The sequence below is a fragment of the Eptatretus burgeri genome, chromosome 9 (assembly GCF_056783735.1).
Source record: "Eptatretus burgeri isolate ZD-2024b chromosome 9, Ebu_testis_v1, whole genome shotgun sequence".
Lineage (NCBI taxonomy): Eukaryota > Metazoa > Chordata > Myxini > Myxiniformes > Myxinidae > Eptatretus > Eptatretus burgeri.
Window position 1 is genome coordinate 82135414 of NC_140969.1, and position 21254 is coordinate 82156667.

The 21254-nt window shown below is 42.4% G+C and overlaps 1 protein-coding gene across 3 annotated transcripts in view; it reads left to right on the forward strand.

Moving 5' to 3' along the window:
* UGP2 (UDP-glucose pyrophosphorylase 2) overlaps positions 1-21254 on the forward strand; it is a 100600-nt gene that overhangs the window by 62480 nt on the left and 16866 nt on the right. For all 3 annotated transcript variants that reach the window (XM_085895775.1, XM_085895778.1, XM_085895777.1), the window contains exons 5-9: positions 14196-14329; positions 16919-17210; positions 17376-17573; positions 17748-17990; positions 18091-18195. In XM_085895775.1, coding sequence (XP_085751901.1) covers positions 14196-14329; positions 16919-17210; positions 17376-17573; positions 17748-17990; positions 18091-18195 — 972 coding nt within the window. The remainder of the gene's footprint in view (positions 1-14195; positions 14330-16918; positions 17211-17375; positions 17574-17747; positions 17991-18090; positions 18196-21254) is intronic.

Here is a 21254-nt window from a genome sequence, read left to right on the forward strand (position 1 = left end):
AAATGATAAACTTCTCTTAATGCTCTTGTTTGACCACCTCCTGAGCCACATATCATTTTGAGATTGTTGTAAATTGTTTTTCCATTGTTCAATTGATAACCATCAAAGTTTTCAGTCCATTCAAGGATATCAATTTTTTTCTTTACATCCTCCAACTTATTTATAATTAAATTTATTCGCTTATTTGTTTTATCTACCGTTACCCCAGTTATTTCTTCAATAAGACTTATTTGATATTTCTCACATTCTTTATGTTTCCCATTTAAATACCAAGGCTGATTACATCTCCACTCTTTGGTTTGGTTATTGCCTGGTTCTATCATCAATAAATCAGTAAAAAGATGGCGGTAGCCTGTAAAAATTCCCAACCCAATATCTTAACACTTATACTTATAACCATAAGGGAGACTATTGATTCCATTCTCTAAAATATTGTTGCGGTTGAGGAAATTTGCAAACCACCATTCAGGTCCCATAGGTGAGATATCTCTGTAAGTATATGTGTAGTTAGCCCAAACCCGTTGTTTCGAGGGAATAAATGTGATTCATTCGGGCTGCGACCCTTTGAGATAGCCGTTTTTCTGTTCTATCTTTATTTTGAACCAACCACGAACCAACCGCCATCACACAACAACCACCAACCACAATGCCGCTTCACAACAACAACAACAATGCCAACAGCCACGATCTTTACCTTCACAACTCGCTCCCGCAAACATCGCATCACCGCCATTCCAAACGGCACCATGGCCATAAACCCTCCACCACCTTCACCTCTCCTCCTTCGACCGCCATTCCCACACCACCTGGGAGCACCGAGCGTCGGGCTGTCCTGGGCTCGTACAAGGTGCGCGCCGAACCGCGAGTGCAAAATGCAGCCTTTCCGAGGAGAATTCGGATCAGGAATGCTACACGCCCACTTCTGATCCGTCCAATCAGAAAGCGCGGGGCGGTTTGGCCCCCGCCTCCAGGCGCGTCGGTGTAGAATCGAGATATGCAAATTCTCGGATCAGGGGAGACTCACGCCCCTTTTCCTCCGTCCAATGGGCGAGCGTGGCTCCACCCCCGAGCTTGTTCTGATCCAGAAATTTGCATATGGGTTCTCCTGCCGGCCTATAAAGCGCCGAGCGCAGGGCGAATTTGGGCAGTCTGTCGGGGTTCGGAGTCTGTCGGGGAGCTGCAGAGAGAGGAAGCCTGGAGCTTGGAGCGGGGAGTGGAGTCAGGAGGCGAGGGCGTACAGGTGGTTTGCTGCAGTCGGCTGAGGAGAATGGGGGAAGAGTCCGAGTAGCTCGGGTCCGAGGCAAGGAAGACGGCGGTCGGCGATGAGCTCGTGGTGGAATCGCTCGCTGCGGGACCCAAGTAAGCTAGCTATCCTCTTTCCCCAGAGCATCAACAATTCCCCCCCTCTTTTTTCCCCCCGCGCTGAGATGGTGCGGAAAGGGGGCCCCGTTCCCACCCCACTCCAAGCAGTGCCAACGAAACCCACGAAGGAGCACGAAGTCGGGGCACCGCCGCGCCGCCACATTTGCGGCTCATCACAAAGACACGGGTAGGATCCACCCGGTCTCGCGGACCTGACCGCTCTTTCACGTCCCGCGCAAATATTGGCCCACAGGCCCCGTCTGCCCCCTTGTCTTTGAGGGTGGCCCTTTTCTTTTGCTTTTGAGTAAATGTGTTGTTGGCGCCGTCTGTAAAGTAAAACTGTGTAAGTGTTGTCGTGTGCACGCGTAGTCAGTTGTAGATCTGCATTGTTGTGTTTCTTTTGTTGCAATTGCTGTAGGTGCATTCTGTTTAATTGTATATGTGTGCTCTCCGTGTGCCGCGGAATAAATGTGCATCATGTTGAACTGTTTTCCCGTTTCGCTTCGTCTTTTCTTTAATTGAATCTCCATCTTGCTTCACGTAAAGGGTTGGTAGTGGGCTTAATACTCCCGATAATTAATCGGAACCGTCGAGGCCGACGATAACACCACTCGGTTATCCCGATAGTACGGAATGGGTCGCTTAAGTGGCCCGTGTCCGGAGTCGACCTGTGGCGAGGTGCGATCGCCTGGTCTACCCTCCGCGTGGGTACTTAGGTAGGTCGAGTTTGGCGAACAACCCTATCCCATGCGGGGGGCCGATTGGCACGATCGTGGTGAGGCCGAAAGGCCCACCCGTGACTAGCTCCCAGCGTTAGTCCGAGAGGGCCACGACAGAATAGTCCGTCCGGTGGGCGACATGCCGCGATTCGAGTTACGTGGCCGTTCGCACGCCGGCGGGCGCGAATTCGCAACAATATATATTTTATCATCAAAAGCTCCTACTGCTTTCTTATTTATCTCTTCTGTGTATAATTGATGTTTATAACTTCTTATTGTATTAATTTTTCTGTACACTTCCTTCTTTAAGTTTAAACAGTTGTAATAATGTTTCAAGTGTATTGTTTCCTTGATTATATTTTTCTTTATTCCCTTTAGCTTCTTATCACACCTTTCAATGTTATTATCAATATACGTAAAAGCATATGACTTTGATCTCAATCCTATAAATTCACTCATGACCTTCCCACCCAATTCATCTTTAAACTTACCAATAACCTTTTTATTCTTTGATGAAAACAACATATCACCTGAATTATAATTACTTGTATCATATATTATCAATCATATCCTCATTTTCATCACTTGACTTAATTTCTAATATAAAACTATCTGTATCCATATATAACAATGACACATTATCCTTATACAGTAAGTCCTCGCAACCTGGAAGTTCCCATATCGTAGTTTCGATTATTCGTAATTTAGTTTTAATTACCAATCATTCAATTATCACAAACATTTTATGCCTATCATAATGTCATTGCAAGGAAAAACGCAAAAAAAAACAAAACTTTCAAACTGCCTGCAAAAAAACAACAATCACACAGGATGCGCATAAACACACTTTCACTTTACTGCGCATGTACTTTTTCGACGTATGCCAGTGTATGACGCACATGTTCCGCATACGCTGGCCATAAGTTGTAGACACGTTATGCGATCGTTGACACACGTTGACACACGTTACTTGTAAGTTACTCATAAGTCGAAGCACGTTGAGGTAATGTTTAGCGTACCCGAAACTTATTTCTAACCTATGAGTAACGTGCTTTGAACCTATGTGTAACGTATCTCCAACCCATATTGACGTATGTCGATGTATTTGACGTCTTCCGGACGACCACAGAACTTACTTAACGTGTTACTAACTTGCAGCTACCGTATAATGGCGTATTGGCAGCGTTTAGGGGAATTGGTTTTTCAAAAATGGGGTTCACACAGGAGGAACCCGTCAGTGTTCCAGACTCCATGGTTTTTTTTTATTTTATTTTATTTTTCTTCGGCATGACTGTGATGTTGACACTTCGACTTCTAGTGCGGTTATGATTTAAATCGTTGAGCGGCAGCCTATTAATTATATTATATTATAACCGCACTAGAAATTGAAATGTCAACATCACAGCCATGCCGATTGGGGAAAAAAAAAAAAAAAAAACCATGGAGTCTGGAACACTGACGCTAAACATTACCTAGACGTGTTTCGACTTGAGTAACTTACAAGTAACGTGTGTCAACGATCGCGCAACGTGCCTACAACTTATGGCCAGCGTATGCGGAACGTTTGAGTCATACGCTGGCATACGTCGAAACATTTTGAGCATGTTAAAATTTGTCGACGAGCTCGGCGTACTACGACGTATGCCAGCGTGCTCTTAACGTATACAAACTTACCCATAACGTATTCGACGTGTGCCAGCGTTTTAGACAAGTTTTTCATACGTCTGCATACGCTGGCTAAATCGTCAAGGTGTGACAGCGGCTTGAACGAGGTGAAGGGACAACGGAAATCGACCGCGAGAAATGTAATCGCTGCATCGACTGTACATTCGATCGTTCAAAGTTCGGCAAAGATAAAGAAAATATCACAGATTGCGACCAGTTCGAGTGCAACGACACAAACGAGAATGAGAGATTGTGCCATGCATAGCATGGAGCGTTTATTATGTGTGTGGATAGAAGATCAAACTAAACGTCGCATGCCTTTATCTCTTGCTGTGATACAAGAAAAAGCGTGTAGTTTGTGGAACGATTTAAAGAAGAAACAGGATGCTGAAGGAAAGGGTGAAGGTGCAGAGACCTTCACAGCTCGCCGAGGCTGGTTCATGAGGTTTTGTCATCGCGCCAACCTCCACAACCTGAAGTGTAGCGGTGAGGCAGCTTGTGCGGACCATGCTGCCGCATCAGAGTTTCCAGCAAAGTTGAAGAAGATGATTGTGGAGGGGGGTTACTCACCGAAGCAAGTCTACAATATTGACAAAACTGGATTGTTTTGGAAAAGAATGCCCTCCTGTACAAACATCGCATGAGAAGAAAAGACTGCTCCAGGGTTTATAGAAGCAAAGGACAGGCTGACCTTATTACTCGGTGGAAATGCAGAAGAGGATGTAAAACTCAAGCCGCTTCTTGTTTACGTTTCTGAAAACCCACGAGCGCAAAAGGGTTGCCTCAAGCCACAACTTCCCGTAATATGGCGGTCAAATACAAAGGCTTGGATGACTGGGGCACTGACCCACGATTACGTGATCAATTACTTCTCCAATCATGTTGAGAAGTACTCCAAGGAGAACAACATTGACAACAAATCTTTGCTGCTTGTAGACAATGCTCCTGCCCATCCTCAGCATATGGAAGACTGGTGTGAAAACGTGCAGGTAGTATTTTTACCACCAACTACTACCTCACTTTTACAGCCTATGGATGAGGGAGTTATTGCTGCTTTTAAAGCCTATTATGTTAACCATACCATGCTGCAGCTTATCAAAAAAAACTGATAAGGACAAGCTATCAATCAAGAAGTTTTGGTGAACATACAACATAAAAATGGCTTTGGAAAACATGAAGGAATCGTGGGCGGAGGTGAGTGCCTCCACAATGAACGCTGTGTGGAAGAAAGTGTGGCCTGAGTGTGTCCACAATTTCACGGTGTTTGCTGATGTTCCGTTGATTACAAGTCAAATTATAGACCTGGTGCAGGAGGCTGGTTTTGAAGAGGTTGACTAAGAGGATGTGGATGACTTACTGGATTCTCATGCAGAACCCTTAAGCAATGAAGATCTCATGTAGTTAGAACAGCAGTGGGCTCTTGAGGAAGAAGAAGAAGAAGAAGAAGAAGAAGAAGATGCTGTGTCACCATGAAAAACCTCAGCCAAATCCTCAGCTCATTTGAAAATGCCATAGAATTTGTTATCGAGCAAGAGCCAAATCTTGAAAGGATCACTAATTTTAGCTGTGTTGTTAATGATGCCCTTTGTTGCTAAAATTAACTTTATGCAGCAAAAAAAAGAAAGCCATCCAGCCCACTCTCCACGCATTTTTCAAGCTAAAAGATGCAGCACCAACTACATGCACCATCTAGGATGCTCCTTCAACCAGTTGCCAAGAGACTGTTCCCGCTGGTGAAGAAAGTGACAGCACAGTGTCAAGTGAAGAGGGGGACGATTCTGCCACTCCGCAAGTGTGACTTGTCCACCGCAATCAACTCCGTTTGTCCAGCCTCGGGGTAAGTCGCCACTACTCGAGGAGTGCGTTTTGTTTATTTGTGTTTATGTCCAAAAAATTCCGAGCCAAAAACGCATCCCCCCTTTAACACATTGGTTTCTATGGGAAAATATGTTTTGTTTAACACAGTTTCGCTTATCATAAGGTTTTCCAGGAATGCAACCCTTGCGAGATGTCTTGTGATTTTGAAACTCAGACATCATTTTCTGTTTAAAACAAGAGGAACCCCATTAGAGCATATAAAGATGATATTATAGTGATATAAATAACTAAATAATAATTAAAAAAAACATTTACCTCAAGAAGATAGTGTTGTGTCAGATTCCTCCAGAAGATTAAGTTGTGTGTTTGAACTGAAAAATAAAATATCAAATGGTGCCAGGCACAATAAATCCCGCCCATTTAAGGCATAAAGTTATTTTGGGGATTAAAATTTAAATTTGATATATCCTTAACCTGAATGTTGAATATAAGGAATAGAATCATGAATATTTTAGTCTTAGTTTGAAGTCAATTAAACCATTTTTGACGAAGTTATGAGCGAAAAACATTTTGACCTTTTCGTGACATGACCTTGACCTTTGACCTAATTGGACCCAAACGTTAATGGGGTCGTCCGAGGTTCATTTCCCACCTGTGGATACAATTTGACAGTGTTTGAGCCAGCCGTTTTCCCGCAAAGTTGTATTTTCGTAACCATGTTTTAGTTTTAATGGAAAATTTGTAATTTTGACCGATGGCTATGGCCCCCAAAACTTTGGACCCTACCGATCTTCACAAATATGCATTTTTCACTATAGGAATGGGTAGGATTACAAGTGACAAATAGAATAAGGTTCACTATAAGCTTAGTTTGAAGTAAATCAGATCATTTTTGACGAAGTTATGAGCGAAAAACGATTTTGATCTTTTCGTGACCTTGACTTTGACCTTTGATCCAATTGGACCCAAAAGTTAAATGGGTCGTCCAAGGTTCATTGCCCACCTGTGGATTAAATTTGATAGCGTTTGCTAAAGCCGTTTTGCCGTAAAGTTGCTAAAGGCCCAGTCACACCTTGACGTTTTAGCCAGGAATGGCAACGTGTAAAAATGCACGTAAAACGTTGGCGTACACTGAAGTTTTGAGGTTTTTTTTAAGTTTTGGTCGTAGTCATAACGTGTTGGTCGTATGCATAACGTATTAGTAATTGGCACAGAACGTTTCGTTGTGTTAAAGATAACTTATACCAACGAATGCTTAGCCTGTTGTCGGCATTCACAACCTATGCCCAACGATAGTTTAACTTAGTCATAGCGCGCTGCACGTATCGCCGACGAACTCGTGGCGTTCTCTGTTAAAAACCTGCCGCACGCAGATTTAAATCATAACCGCCTGAAAATTGGAAGTGTCAACATCGCAGTCACACCTTGACGATTTAGCCAGCGTATGCCGACCTATGAAAAATGTGTCTAAAACGCTGGGACACGTCGAATACGGTATGGGTAAGTTGTGTATACGTTAGGAGCACGATGAAAAACAATGAGGTATGCTGGCATATTACGTGGTACGTCTAGTACGTCGTGAAATTTCAAGCATGCTGAAAATTTTACGACGTACTTGACGTATGGCTCACAAATTCCACATATGCTGGCATAAGTTCTCGGCACGCTCCACAATCGTTTACACACGTCGGCCACACGTTACTTGTAAGTTACTCATAAGTCGAAACACGTCGAGGTAATGTTTAGCATACCCGAAACTTAATTTTTAACCTACGAGTAGCGTGCTTTGAACCTATGTGTAACGTATCTCAAACGCACATTGGCGTATGTAGACGAATTTGATTGACGTCTTCCGGACGACCACAGAACTTACTGAACGTGTTTCTAACTTACATCTACCGTATAATGGCGTATTGGCAGCGTTTAGGGGAATTGGTATATACAAATGGGCTTCACAAGAGGAACCCGTCAGTGTTCCAGACTCCATGTTGAGTAGATGTCAATGTCTGTAGCAGTAGTAGTAGTAGTAGTAGTAGTCGTAGTAGTTCGAGAGAATTTAGTGATGTCGATGTTATAATTAGTAGTAGTAGTACTACTAATAACATGTTAGTAGTGGTGATGTCGATGGTAATAGTAGTAGTAGTAGTAGTAGTTCGAGAGAATTTAGTGTTGTCAATGTGAGTATTAGCTGTAGTAGTAGCAGTAGTAGTTCGAGAGAATTTAGTGATGTCGATGTTAGTAGTAGTTCGAGAGAATTTAGTGATGTCGATGTTTGTTAGTAGTAGTAGTAGTAGTTCGAGAGAATTTAGTGATGTCGATGTTATTAGTAGTAGTAGTTCGAGAGAATTTAGTGATGTTGATGTTAGTAGTCGTAGTACTTTCAAGTAACGTGTTGCAAAGTGTGAACAACGTTCGTGTAGCGTGCCTACAAAACGTTACTCATAGGTTAGAAATAAGTTTCGGGTACGCTAAACATTACCTCGACGTGTTTCGACTTATGAGTAACTTTCAAGTAACGTGTTTCAACGTGTGTCAACGATCGCATAACGTGCCTACAACTTATGGCCAGCGTAGCGGAACGTGTGAGTCATACGCCGGCATACGTCGTAAAAATTCGAGGAAAACCCAAAAGTTCAACGTTTAAAGCCAGCGTACTACCACTTATGGCAGTGTTTTTCAGCGTGGTTTTAACATATACAAAACGTACCCATAACATATTCGACGTGTACCAGCGTTTTACACAAATTTTCCAAAAATCGGCATAAGCTGGCTAAAACGTCAAGGTGTGACTGGGCCTAAACAAACAGAAAAAACAAACCGGACGATTACAATATCCCGCTCCCTCCCTCCGGGAGGGGGTGGGATAAAAATAATGAGTTAAGGACAGAGACACGCACACACGCACACACGCAAACACATATACACACATGCACATGCAAAAACACATGTGCACATGCACATACACATACATGTGCACACATGCACATGCAAATATATGTGCACACACGCACATGTGCACACGTGCATACACACACATATATAAATATATATATATATATATATATATATATATATATATATATATATATATATATATATATAAATATATATATATATATATATATATATATATATATATATATATATATATATATTGTTGTGGTTACCAAATTCGCAAACCACCATTCAGGTCCCTTAGGTGAGGTATCTCGGTAAGTACATGTGTAGTTAGGCCCAAACCCGTTGTCTAGTGGGAATACATGTCATTTATGCGTGCTGCGACTCTTCAGGATAGCCGTTTTTCTTTTGCTATCTTTATTTTGGACCAACCGCCATGATTACCACCACAACCACAACATCAACCACCAACCACAACCGCCACGACCTTCCCGTCACACCTCGCAACCGTCGCATCGCCACCGTTCTTGCCCCGCTGTGGGTACCGGTGTTGGACTCGTGCAGGGCGCGCCGAACAGCGTGTACAAAATCACGGATTTTGTGCTTCAAAAACGGATCAAAAACGACACACGCCCACTTTTTGCCGTCCAATCGGTGAGCGAGGGGCGAATTGGCCCCGCCCCCAGGGCGATCGATATATGCAAATTTATGGATCAAAAAGCCTTCACGCCCACTTTTTCTCGGGCCAATGGGGAGCGAGGTGAAAGGTCGAAGTGAGGGGTCAAAGCTGAGAGGGCGAAGCTACGGGGCGGATAAAAGGACCGTGTTCGTCAGTCCAGAGGGTCGAGAGGCGGAGAGTAGGAGAGTCCAGAGGCGGAGAGTAGGAGAGTAGGAGAGTCGGAAACAGAGAGTCAAGACTTCGCGGGCGGTGGAGTTGGCAAGAAGAAGCTGGTCGTCGTGTGCGTTGGAGTCGGAACGGAGGGGACGGAGCTGTGGAAAGGCAGCGACACCAGACGAGGGGGTGCTCGCGTCGGGAGCTGCACCCCAGGGAGGCCGACAGCGCGACCTGGCCGAGGTGGAGACGCTCGTCGCGGGATAATAAAAATCCTCTATACCCCGAGCATCAGCAACCCCCTCCTGTTTCCCCCCGCGCTGAGATAGTGCGACCAAGGGGGCCCCTTTCCCACCCCCTACCAGACACTGTCCGCGAGGCCCGCGGAGTTGAGGCGCCATCGTCGCTCCGCGTCTCATCACCAGACGGGTAGGCGCGACCCGGTCTCGGCCTCAGGCCCGCCTCATCCTTGAGGGTATTCTTTTCCTTGGTTTTGGGTATGTGTTGTCGGCGCCGTCTGTGAAGTAGAATTGTATAAGTGTTGCCGTGTGCTCGGTAGTCGGTATTAGCTCTGCATTGTGTTTTCGCTTTTACATTTGCTTTTTGTGTAAATTGCATTGTGTTTTTTCTGTGTGCTTTTGGTGGAATTGAATGTGTGCTTTCCGTTCGTCGCGAATAAATGTGCTTTGTGTTGAACTGTTTCCCGCTTCGCTTCGTCATTTCCTTCATTGAATCCTCATCTTGCTTCACGTAAAGGGTTGGTAGTGGGCTGAATACGCCCAATAATTAATCGAACCGTCGAGGTCGACGATAACACCGCTCGGTTATTCAGATAGTACGGAACGGGTCGCTTAAGTGGCCCGTGTCCGAAGTCGACCTGCGGCGAGGTGCGATCGCCCGGTCTACCCTCCGCGTGGGTACTTAGGTAGGTCGAATTTGGCGAGCAACCCTATCCCACGCGGGGGCTGATTGGCTCGATCGCGGTGAGACCGAAAGGTCCACCCGTGACTGGTTCCCGGCGTTAGTCCGAGAGGGTCACGACTGGATTGTCCGTCCGGTGGGCGACGTGCCGCGATTCGAGTTACGTGGCCGTCAGCACGCCGGCGGGCGCGAATCAGCAACAATATATATATATATATATATATATATATATATATATATATATATATATATATATATATATATATATATATATATATATATATATATATATATATATATATATATATATTGTTGTGGTTGACGAAATTCGCAAACCACCATTCAGGTCCCATAGGTGAGATATCTCTGTAAGTATATGTGTAGTTAGCCCAAACCTGTTGTTTAGAGGGAATAAATGTCATTCATTCGGGCTGCGACCCTTTTAGATAGCCGTTTTTCTTTTACTATCTTTATTTTGGACCAGCCGCCATTACTACCACCACAACCACCACCAACCACGTCTCAACAGCCATCACACAACAACCACCAACCGCAACGCCGCTTCACAACAACAACAACGCCAACAGCCACGACCTTTACCGTCAGATCTCGCTCTCGCAACCATCGCATCACCGCCATTCCCGCGCCGCTTGTGGGCACCGATCCTGGACTCATACAGGGCGCGCACCGGGCAGCGGGTGCAAAAACACCAGCCTTTCCGCCATTTTGCGGCTCATGACCAGACGGGTAGGCTCGACACGGTCTCGGCCCCAGGCCCGTCTGCCCCCTTGTCGATGAGGGTGGCCCCTTTTTCTTTTGCTTTGGAGTATATGTGTTGTCGGCGCCGTCTGTGAAGTAAAACTGTATAAGTGTTGTCGTGTGCTCGGTAGTCGGTAGTAGATCTGCATTGTGTTTCTTTTGTTGCAATTGCTTTTTGTGCAGAATTGTCGTGTTACTTTTACTTTTGCTTTTGGTGCATAATTGTATATGTGTGCTTTCCGTTTGCCGCGGAATAAATGTGCTTTATGTTGAACTGTTTTTCCCGTTTCGCTTCGTCTTTTCTCTAATTGAATCTCCATCTTACTTCACGTAAAGGGTTGGTCGTGGGCTAAATACGCCCGATAATTAATCGGAACCGTCGAGGTTGACGATAACATCGCTCGGTTATCCCGATAGTACGGAACGGTTCGCTTAAAGTGGCCCGTGTCCGAAGTCGACCTGCGGCGAGGTGCGATCGCCCGGTCTACCCTCCGTGTGGGTACTTAGGTAGGTCGAATTTGGCGAACAACCCTATCCCACGCGGGGGGCCGATTGGCACGATCGTGGTGAGGCCGAAAGGCCCACCCGTGACTAGTTCCCGGCGTTAGTCTGAGAGGGTCACGACGGGATTGTCCGTCCGGTGAGCGACGTGCCGCGATTCGAGTTACGTGGCCGTTCGCCCGCCGGCGGGCGTGAATCCGCAAATATATATATATATATATATATATATATATATATATATATATATATATATATATATATATATATATATATATATATATATATATATATATTATACGCACACACACACACACACACACGCACATGTGCACACACATATATGTGTGTGTTTCTCACCTTGAACTCGACTCTTTCAAGGTCAGATGATGTGAGAGTAATTCTTTCCAGTCAACAATAGTATTGTTTAGTTCATTTCGAAACGATTGAATATCTTGAAGGAAATCATTCATTTTTATCCACTCGTTGTGTAATTCAGACAAATCATTTTCAACATCAGTTATCAACAAAGTTCTTATTGGGGACAACCTGTTAGAAAAAAAAACATACAATAATTATGAGTCGTATCATGATTACTTAATAATCAATTGCTTCACCATCATTCGAAGAGGAAGCCAGACTTTACTATACACACACCCAAACACACGAACTTGCCAACATTGCGAAGTGTTACTTTCTTCGTCAGAAGAAAGATTCTCCATGTCTGTTCATTTACCATTGGGACAAGATGAGAAAAATGAAAAAAACCGTCAAACAGAAGAGATTTTCAACCGAGAGAAATTGCCTGGCTTATAAACACGGTCTTCACACAAGTTGGTTTAAATAAGCAATTTGATGACATAATGGGAGATATTACATAACAATGGTTTTTCCAGAGTGTGTTTCCACAAAAGAAATGACTTTGTTCTGGCGAGGCAACCGTTCTCAAGCAGTCTGACTCATTTTAACACGAAAATGAAAATGCTTTAAATGATTTTGATAAAACCTACGTTTAAAAGCTGTTTTTAACTAAATTTTGTTCTGTTAGTGTTCTGATGATTTAAAATACGAGAGACAAGGTTTAGATGATTTAAAATGATGTTTAGATGTTTAGACGAGAGATGATTTAAAATACGAAGAATACTTCCTCATTTTCACGGCACGGCTGTGCTCCAAAAACACTTCCTCATTTTACAAAACTGAAGGAAGTGAATGTAATAAGAAAATGAAGTTATTCCCTAAAGGATAAGATGGACAAATATTCATTGGTTCGCTCTTTGAGTGGAATGAAAATATGAAAGGAAAGAAGTGCTTTAATCAGTAAGTCTCAATTTTACATTTGCTCAATGAGGCAGAGATCAGTCTCCTATTTTGGACTTTTGGGCCTTGAGACGGTCTCAATTTTACATTTGTTTGTATGAGAGGGGGAGAAAATCAGTCTCCTATTTTGGGCTTTTGGGCCTTGAGTCCGAGAGTTTTTCCCTTTTCCCCCATTCATTTGAATGGCTGCCTCAGAAGCCCCATTTATCCTCTACTTCTGTCTGATTGCGTCGTCCAAAAGGTACACCTCTCGGTACACTTTGATGGGCCCCGTGAGACTATGAGAGACCTTGGTTGCCGGTTGTTATATGCATGTGTGCTGCTCTTGAGTTGTTTTGTGGTTGCTGCGGACTGGCGCAATGTTTTCGGTTGGAGTTCCATTGGGTCCTCGGGATAGTTTGTGACTACTAGGGGTCAGCACATGAGGTATTGCGACCCACATTAAACCACTGCTTGCCAAACCAAATCCAACACCCATATGTCGTGGACACCGAGCGAATGACAGGCCCACACCACATGCGCAAGCAGTCTCGCACAGCACAGGTTTCTTTGTCTCGTCAATCCCCTCTAAGTCTTGTGTCCCGGAATGAGTGAGTTTAGGTGTACTTGTTAAGGCCATCGTGGTTTCAGGGAGCATTGTAACTTACTTGATTGTGATGACCACAGAGCGGCCTTTTTCTTCCCTTTCCCCCATTTCAATTTATATTTAGTATGACGAAATTTTTGACGAAATTTTGCCTGGTCATTGGGAACGGGATCCATAGCGCTGAGGAGATTTGGTTATTAACCTGTTAAATGGGCAAATTTGGTTCGTGCTTATGCGCATCAAACGCAGATCACCAAGTTTTACTCAGGCATTTTGTTGGCAATTATGCCACAGTCATTGTGTTCAGAGATGCCAATGCATGCCAAATGAACCTGGTGGATCCAGAGATCTTGTCCCCTTCCCACTACCCATCGTGCAGTGTCAGCGGTTGAATAATACGCAACCATAACAATATATAAATGGTCCCTCATTTGAGTTTTGTACCAAAATAATTCCATGTTTTATTCGTGTTCGACCCATCATACTAAATATAATTTGAGAAGTTTGTGTTTGTTTGACTTCTGTGTACTTCTAAAATACTCAGTGGAATGAGTTGAAAACTGCTGGTTGTACTTGGGATGTGCATACGTAGTTTGTTTTTGGGGGTTAAAAAAAGAAAAGAATCATCGTCCAGGGATTCATGGTGGAGGGAGGACCCCAATTCCATCGATGTATATGTGTATTGTTTATCATCACCTGGTGGAAGCTGGTAATACAAGTAATAAATCATCAAAGGGGGGGGGAATTAATCTGTCCATAAGGATGGGTTCTTTTGTTGAATCACCATCACATTCTGACAAAGCTCCATCCACCCCAGCACTTGAACATCACTTATAATAGTGATGTGCCCTTGGTTCTGATGAACTCCTTTAATACTGATGAGGATACACAGAAGATCCTGCAGAAATATGGCCATTGCAAGGTCAAGATCTACACCTTCAACCAAAGCAGGTAGTGGACCATACCTTCTTCACCCCAACCAACCCCTGCCCCCCTTGTCTCTTTGCTCATTGTAATGTTCCACACACGCTAAAGCCCTCACCCCACACGCGCTAAAACCCTCACCCGCACCCCACACGTGCTAAAACCCTCACCCACACCACACACGCGCTAAAACCATCACTCGCACCCCACATGCGCTAAAACCGTCACTCGCACCCCACACGCGCTAAAACCGTCACCCGCACCCCACACGCGCTAAAACCGTCACCCGCACCCCACACGCGCTAAAACCGTCACCCGCACCCCACACGCGCTAAAACCCTCACCCACACACCACACGTGCACCCTCACCCACACCCCACACTCGCTAAAACCCTCACCCGCACCACCAACGCTCAAACCCTCACCCGCACCCCACATGCTCAAACCTTCTTCCGCAAAGCCTCCCAATGTCTCCTCCCTCCCTATCTTTAATTGTGTGGACCACAAACATCCGAGGTCTCCACTCAAACTTGACAAATCTCTCAATCCAGGCCACTGCTGAAAAACCAGATATCATCTGTTTAACAGAATCCTTCCTCCCAAAGGATGTCCCTGACTCCTTCGTACCTCTCCCTGGTTATTGTCTCTTCCGATTTGATAGTCCTAAACCACGCCCTGGTGGTGGAGTTGCATTTTCCATAATGAACTCAATTACTCACTGCCCTTGTACTGATATTACACCTTCCATCCTCCAGGAGTACCTCTGGCTGCGACTTCCCCTCCCACCTCATGTTCGTCCGTGTGTTGTACCATCCCGTTAACACAGTGAGGACTCTCTCCACTCTCTCCACTCTCTCCTCCCCCCCCCCACCGTTCCCTGTCGTTCCCAACTGCTCTTGGACCCTGTGTCTTTTGCACCTGAGAAGGTGAAGGTTCTTTCAAAGCTCGACTCTGACTGCTACTGTACCTCATGGCATCAGTGCATGCGTCCTAAAAACCTGCTCTGCTGCTCTTGCACATCCTATCCTCTGCCCTTTTCATCATATCATTTGCGCTCGGTCATCTTCCATCTGCTTGGAAATCTGCCAACATCACTGCATTACAAACAAGAAGGGTACTCGGTAGAGCGCATACCTCTGCCACGTAATGCCTGATCCACAAGAACATGTCGGGCCCAATACATTTTTGAAATATCACGCTATACAGTACTATATCATTTTTGGCTCTATCTCTCAATGGTGAAGAATCACTTTAAAAATCAAATTATTATCGTATCCAGATCTGGATTCGGATCTTCACCAAAATCGAATCAATTCTTCCTTGCCACACACCCAACCTGTCCACCAAGTTTTGTCCAAATCCATCCACAACTTTTTGAGATATCGTGTTATATTTTGTTTTTGGCCCCATCTCTCAATGGTGAAGAATCGCTTAAATTCTCAGAGCCGTATCTTCACCAAAATATAATCAGTTTGTCCTTGTCACACACCCAACCTGTTCATAAAATTTCATCCGGATCCGTCCACAACTTTTTGAGAAATCCTGTACACAGACAAACAGATAGAAAGGGTTGAAAACATAACCTTCTTCACCTTTGGTGGTGGAGGTCAAAAGGTGCAAAAACTGATACCCTCAACTACAGACCAATTAATTTGCTTCCAGTCAACACCAAGCTCATGTAATCCATCATTGCAGTTGATATGAAATCCTTCCTTTTCTCCAACAACCTCAATTAGCTCAAACACTTGGAATATGTCTTTCAATCCTGACAAATCTCACGCTCTCGCGATCTCTCTCCAAAAGGACCGTCTGGCACCCCCCCCCCCCACCTACTTTCTCAACAATCTTCTTCAATAAGTCCTTTCATTCAAGGTGTTGGGTATCACTATCTGCCATGATCTTACCGAGGAAGGCCACATTTCCAAGCTGGCCTCCAAAGCCAGTCGCTGACTGGGCATCCTCCGTCGTTCAAAGTTCTTCCTTGGCACACCTAAACTCCATCCACCTACAAGGCTTTCATCCACAACTTGGAGTACTACTCTCCCCTCTGGGCTGGCTCCCCTGCCTCACATCTTGCTCACATTGATGCTATGGAAACCAAGGCCTTTAAGATTATTGGAATCTCTTGCGATGAGTCTATGGGCATATGACATTGTCATCATAGACAGCTCTGCCGCCTACATTCAGGTCTTGCACCTTCTGCTCTCTTTCCGTGCTTTAATCGCATTCTTCCCTCAAGGTCTTTAAGACGCTGTTTATCACCATCTCAGCCTGTTTGTAATCCAAAACCATGATCTTCCATACCCTTGTTAACACCACTCCAATCCCTCCTCCTTCCAAATTTCCTGTTTTCCATCCTGAGTTTCCTTCTGTGTCCATCTTGTCCACCCATGCATCCTCTCCTTCCCACACCCATTGTTTGTCCACCTCCTTCTGTCTTGGCCTTCGGCTGTGCTATTGGTGTCCCCCCCCCTCTCCTTTTGTTCTATTGTATCCTGATCCGTTGAGTGTACTAGTACTAGCTCTTCCACAAGGCTTACCTATGTATAAATAAATAAATAATAAGAAAATGTGTTAACTGATTCAAACAAAGTGTACCTCTGATCCTGGTCCAAGGTTCCCACGCATCAACAAAGAGACGCTGCTGCCGATCGCCACATCCGTAACAGATGACGGTTCTGACGCTTGGTACCCACCGGGTCATGGAGACCTCTATGACAGCCTCATGGCATCAGGCCTCATGTCCAAGCTCTTGGCACAGGGCAAAGAGTTAATGTTTGTGTCCAACATTGACAACCTTGGTGCCACAGTAGACCTACACATCCTGCAGCATCTTCTTGCACCACCTTGTGGTGAGCGATGCGAGTTTGTCATGGAAGTCACAAATAAGACACGTGCAGATGTAAAGGTAAGGAACATGTGATTTATGAATACCTTGGTTAAGTTTGTGGGTGATAAAATTCCAAAAGGTGGTATGCTTGTATGTAAGTAGATAAAATGTGTTGAAGTTTCATTTGTAACCTGAGGACCTCGTCAAAGTCCACTCGTGATGTGATATTTTTGTGTGGATCAGGGCGGTACTCTGATTCAGTACGATGGAAAGCTGCGGCTGCTGGAGATAGCGCAGGTGCCAAAGCAGCATGTGGATGATTTCAAGTCGGTGTCAAAGTTCAAAATCTTTAATACCAATAACCTGTGGATGTCGTTATCTGCCATCAAAAGACTGTTAGAAAGCGGTTCTGTGGACATGGAGGTCATTGTGAATAACAAGGTAGAGTTACCAAAATTGCTGAAATCATTTTACCTTGTGACAGGAACTTTAGAGAAAAAAGGAAAAGGTCATTTAGTATTATTATTATTATTTATTATGGAGTGCATTGTGATGAGTTTGTAGATGTTCAATGTGTGGCTCCATCTTTGGAACTCTCTTTCATTTCTGTATCAGACGCTGGAAGGAGGTCTGAACATAATCCAAATGGAGACTGCAGTTGGAGCAGCCATGAAGAGTTTTGACAATGCGTTGGGTATAAACGTGCCAAGGAGCCGCTTCTTACCCGTGAAGACCTCATCAGACTTGCTGCTGGTTATGTCAAACCTATACAGCATGCGTGCTGGCTCACTCACCATGAGTGAACGCAGGGAGTTCCTCACTGTGCCACTCATCAAGCTAGGCAGTTCCTTTACCAAGGTTCTCAAATATTTTTGTTGTTGGAATCTTGGCTTTCTGGTGTTTGTTTTTGGTGAGAATGATGGAAGGTTTTCATGATGGATTGTTGTTGCGATTTCAGGTTCAGGATTTCCTCCGACGCTTTGCCAGTATTCCGGACCTGCTGGAGCTTGATCATCTCACTGTTTCTGGAGATGTTACATTTGGGAAGGATGTGACGCTCAAGGTATTTTATTCAAATTGGAACTTGGATAACAAAAAGTAAGTTATTCAGGTTAGTAGGGTGAATATACTGATTCTGGCTCACTTTTCCCCATGTAAATGAATGGGGGATTTTCAGCGATTCATATTTTTTTTCCCTAACAAATAAACCCCCTTTTTATCCCAAGGTATATTTATTTGTCTCCCCTTTTAACCTGGGGACACTTTTTTTTCAAACAACCCATGCAATAAGATAAAGATTTGTTCAAGTAGCAAAGTAGTAATGTGATTTGTTAAAGGTGATTCTAAAGAAATATCTGAAACGTCGAAGCCTCGGGACACTCTTTTTCAAATAACCGATGCATATTGTTTAGCTCACTCATTGAACCTATAAAGATTTGTTCATTCTCAAATTCCTTCAAGAGTTTAATTTTCTTTGCACAATAATCCCCATCTAAAATATTGAAAAACAAAACATTTGAATCTATATATTTTTAAGATACCCCTTTTGTGCCATTACGAAATGAGAAACTTCTCTTAATGCTCTTGTTTGACCACCTCCTGAGCCACATATCATTTTGAGATTATAGTAAATTGTTTTTTCATTGTTCAATTGATAACCATTAGTTTTCATAAGTTTTCAAAAACCATAAGTTTTCAGTCCATTCAAGGATATTCATTTTTTTCTTTCCATCCTCTAACTTACTAGTTTTTAAATTAATTCGCTTATTTGTTTTATTTACCTTTGTTTTAGTTATTTTTGCAATAAGACTTATTTGATATTTTTCACATTCATTATGTTTTCCATTTAGATACCGAGACTGAGATTTTCTCCAGTCTTTAGTTTGATTAATACTTGGTTTGACCATTTATATATTGCGAAAAAACGCGGCGGTAGCCCTTAAAAAACCCTAACCCATCTTCCCATCGTTAAAACACAATCTATTTTATACACTCTATCATACAATATCCATATGGAACACAATCTATTCCATTATCTAAAATAAATCTCTTATCATCAAAGGCTCCTAATGCCTTTTTATTTACTTCTTCACTATATATATATGTTATGTTTATAACTTCTTATTGTATTCATTTTCCTATATTCTTCTTTCTTATTCATCAAACAATTATAATAATTTCTAAAAGTTATTGATTTCTTTATTACATCTTTCTTTATTCCCTTTAACCTCTTATCAATGTGATCACCATACTTATAAGCATATGCCTTTGCTCTCAATCCAATAAACTCACTCATTACTTTTCCACCCAACTCATCCTTAAATTTACCAATAACCTTTTCATTCTTTTTGGAAAATAACTCGCTCTTCTTGCTGAAATTACTTGTATCATATACTCCAATATTTTTCTTCATATCTTTATAAACATCATCAGTTTTTATATCTAGGATAAAACTATCAGTGTCCATATACAACAATGAAACATTTTCACCATACTCTTTCTTCAAGTCATTATACAAATAATCATACATCAATATCTTTGATAAATCAAGAACTGCTGTTCCAATATAAATTGGTTTATCCATTACAATACTTTCCTTTTTCATATGAATTGCAGAAAAGTTCTCTGAAAAAACCTCTTCTCTCTCAAAACTTGGTTTATTTATCAATCTCGAAGCTTCTTTCCAAGATGTTGCGAATCTAATGTTTTGCCTGTTTCTAACATTTTCCATAGTCTTTCCAAATACAGCATTATTCATTAATTTATAAAAGTCCCCTTCAAATTTTACTTTTGTATTTGCTCTCATATCTGTATTGAATTGAATATACTTTTTCACCCAAGGACTTTGTTTAAATTTTAAAACTCTATGAATTTTAGCTACTCTCAATCCTTCTCTCAAAAACTGTTTTAAGCTTCTCTGATGCAAAACATATCCCTCTTTATCATAGAATGTTGTTCATAACTTTTCTGTTGATTTGCCTTTAATATTAAAACTTTTATGATAATCACTGAACCATTCTTTCTTTGGGGTTTCTTTCTCACATGCAAAAGGAAGGTCTTTATGCTTATTATGAAGATCACTCGGGTACCTCAAATCAACTTCAAAATAATAACCTTCTTCTTCGTCATTCAATTCCTCTTGAGAAGAAATAACAATATTCATCAAAGCCTTTTCATAATCCTTTTCTTCCACCCACTCTAATTTACCATAAGGCAGAGATTGAGACATTGCCCATCCATACAAATTATTAGCATCAAAATACATCAAATAATTACTGTCTTTTTCACTATCATAATTTGGAAGATATTTATTATTTGCTTTAGCATATCTTTTTGAACATACTTGTGATATTCCACCTCTCTTGGACTTCTCAATCATCAAAAGCATATCAACATCACTGATTAAATCTATATCTTGTTTTGTCATTTTCAACATTGCACTCCAAGCTTAACCAGGAGCTGTGAAATAGTGGGCAGGATCTAATCCATAACAATTTTTATTATGACAGAGTGATCTAAAAGCTTCAAACACATCAGCTAACAATAAAACATCTGTTTTTAGATATAAATCATGATATTCTCCAAGGTTCTTTATCTGAAATATTTTCCATATTTCTTGAGCGTGTTTATATTCCTTATCACTTATCTCTTCTTCATAAAGGTTATTATAGAAACTTTCTTTTGAAGGAAGCTGTGTTTCTTTAAATCTCATAAATGAATCCATATAATCTTAAGGATAAATTCCCTGACTTGTAAGAATTTTCTCTTTACTTTGAATTTCATTCCTTGTTTGAATTTCCTCTCTCGTGAGAATTCCTTCTTTAATCAGGATTTCATCTTTAATCAGAATTTCCTCTTTAGTTAGAATTTCATTCATTGTTCGAATTTTCTTTATAATTAGAATTTCATCTTCAGTTAGAATTTCTTCATTAATTTATTCATTAATTAGAATTTCCTCTTTACTTTGAATTCTCTCTTTAATCTGAATTTCCTCTTTAGTGAGAATTTCCTCTTTTGGAAAGAATGAATTAAGATTTTCAAAAGAGTCCGTGGAGCTTAGATTTGATGCGAGGTAGGCAAGTGGTGTTCCCATAAACTTGTAAGAATCTAGAAACCTAATAC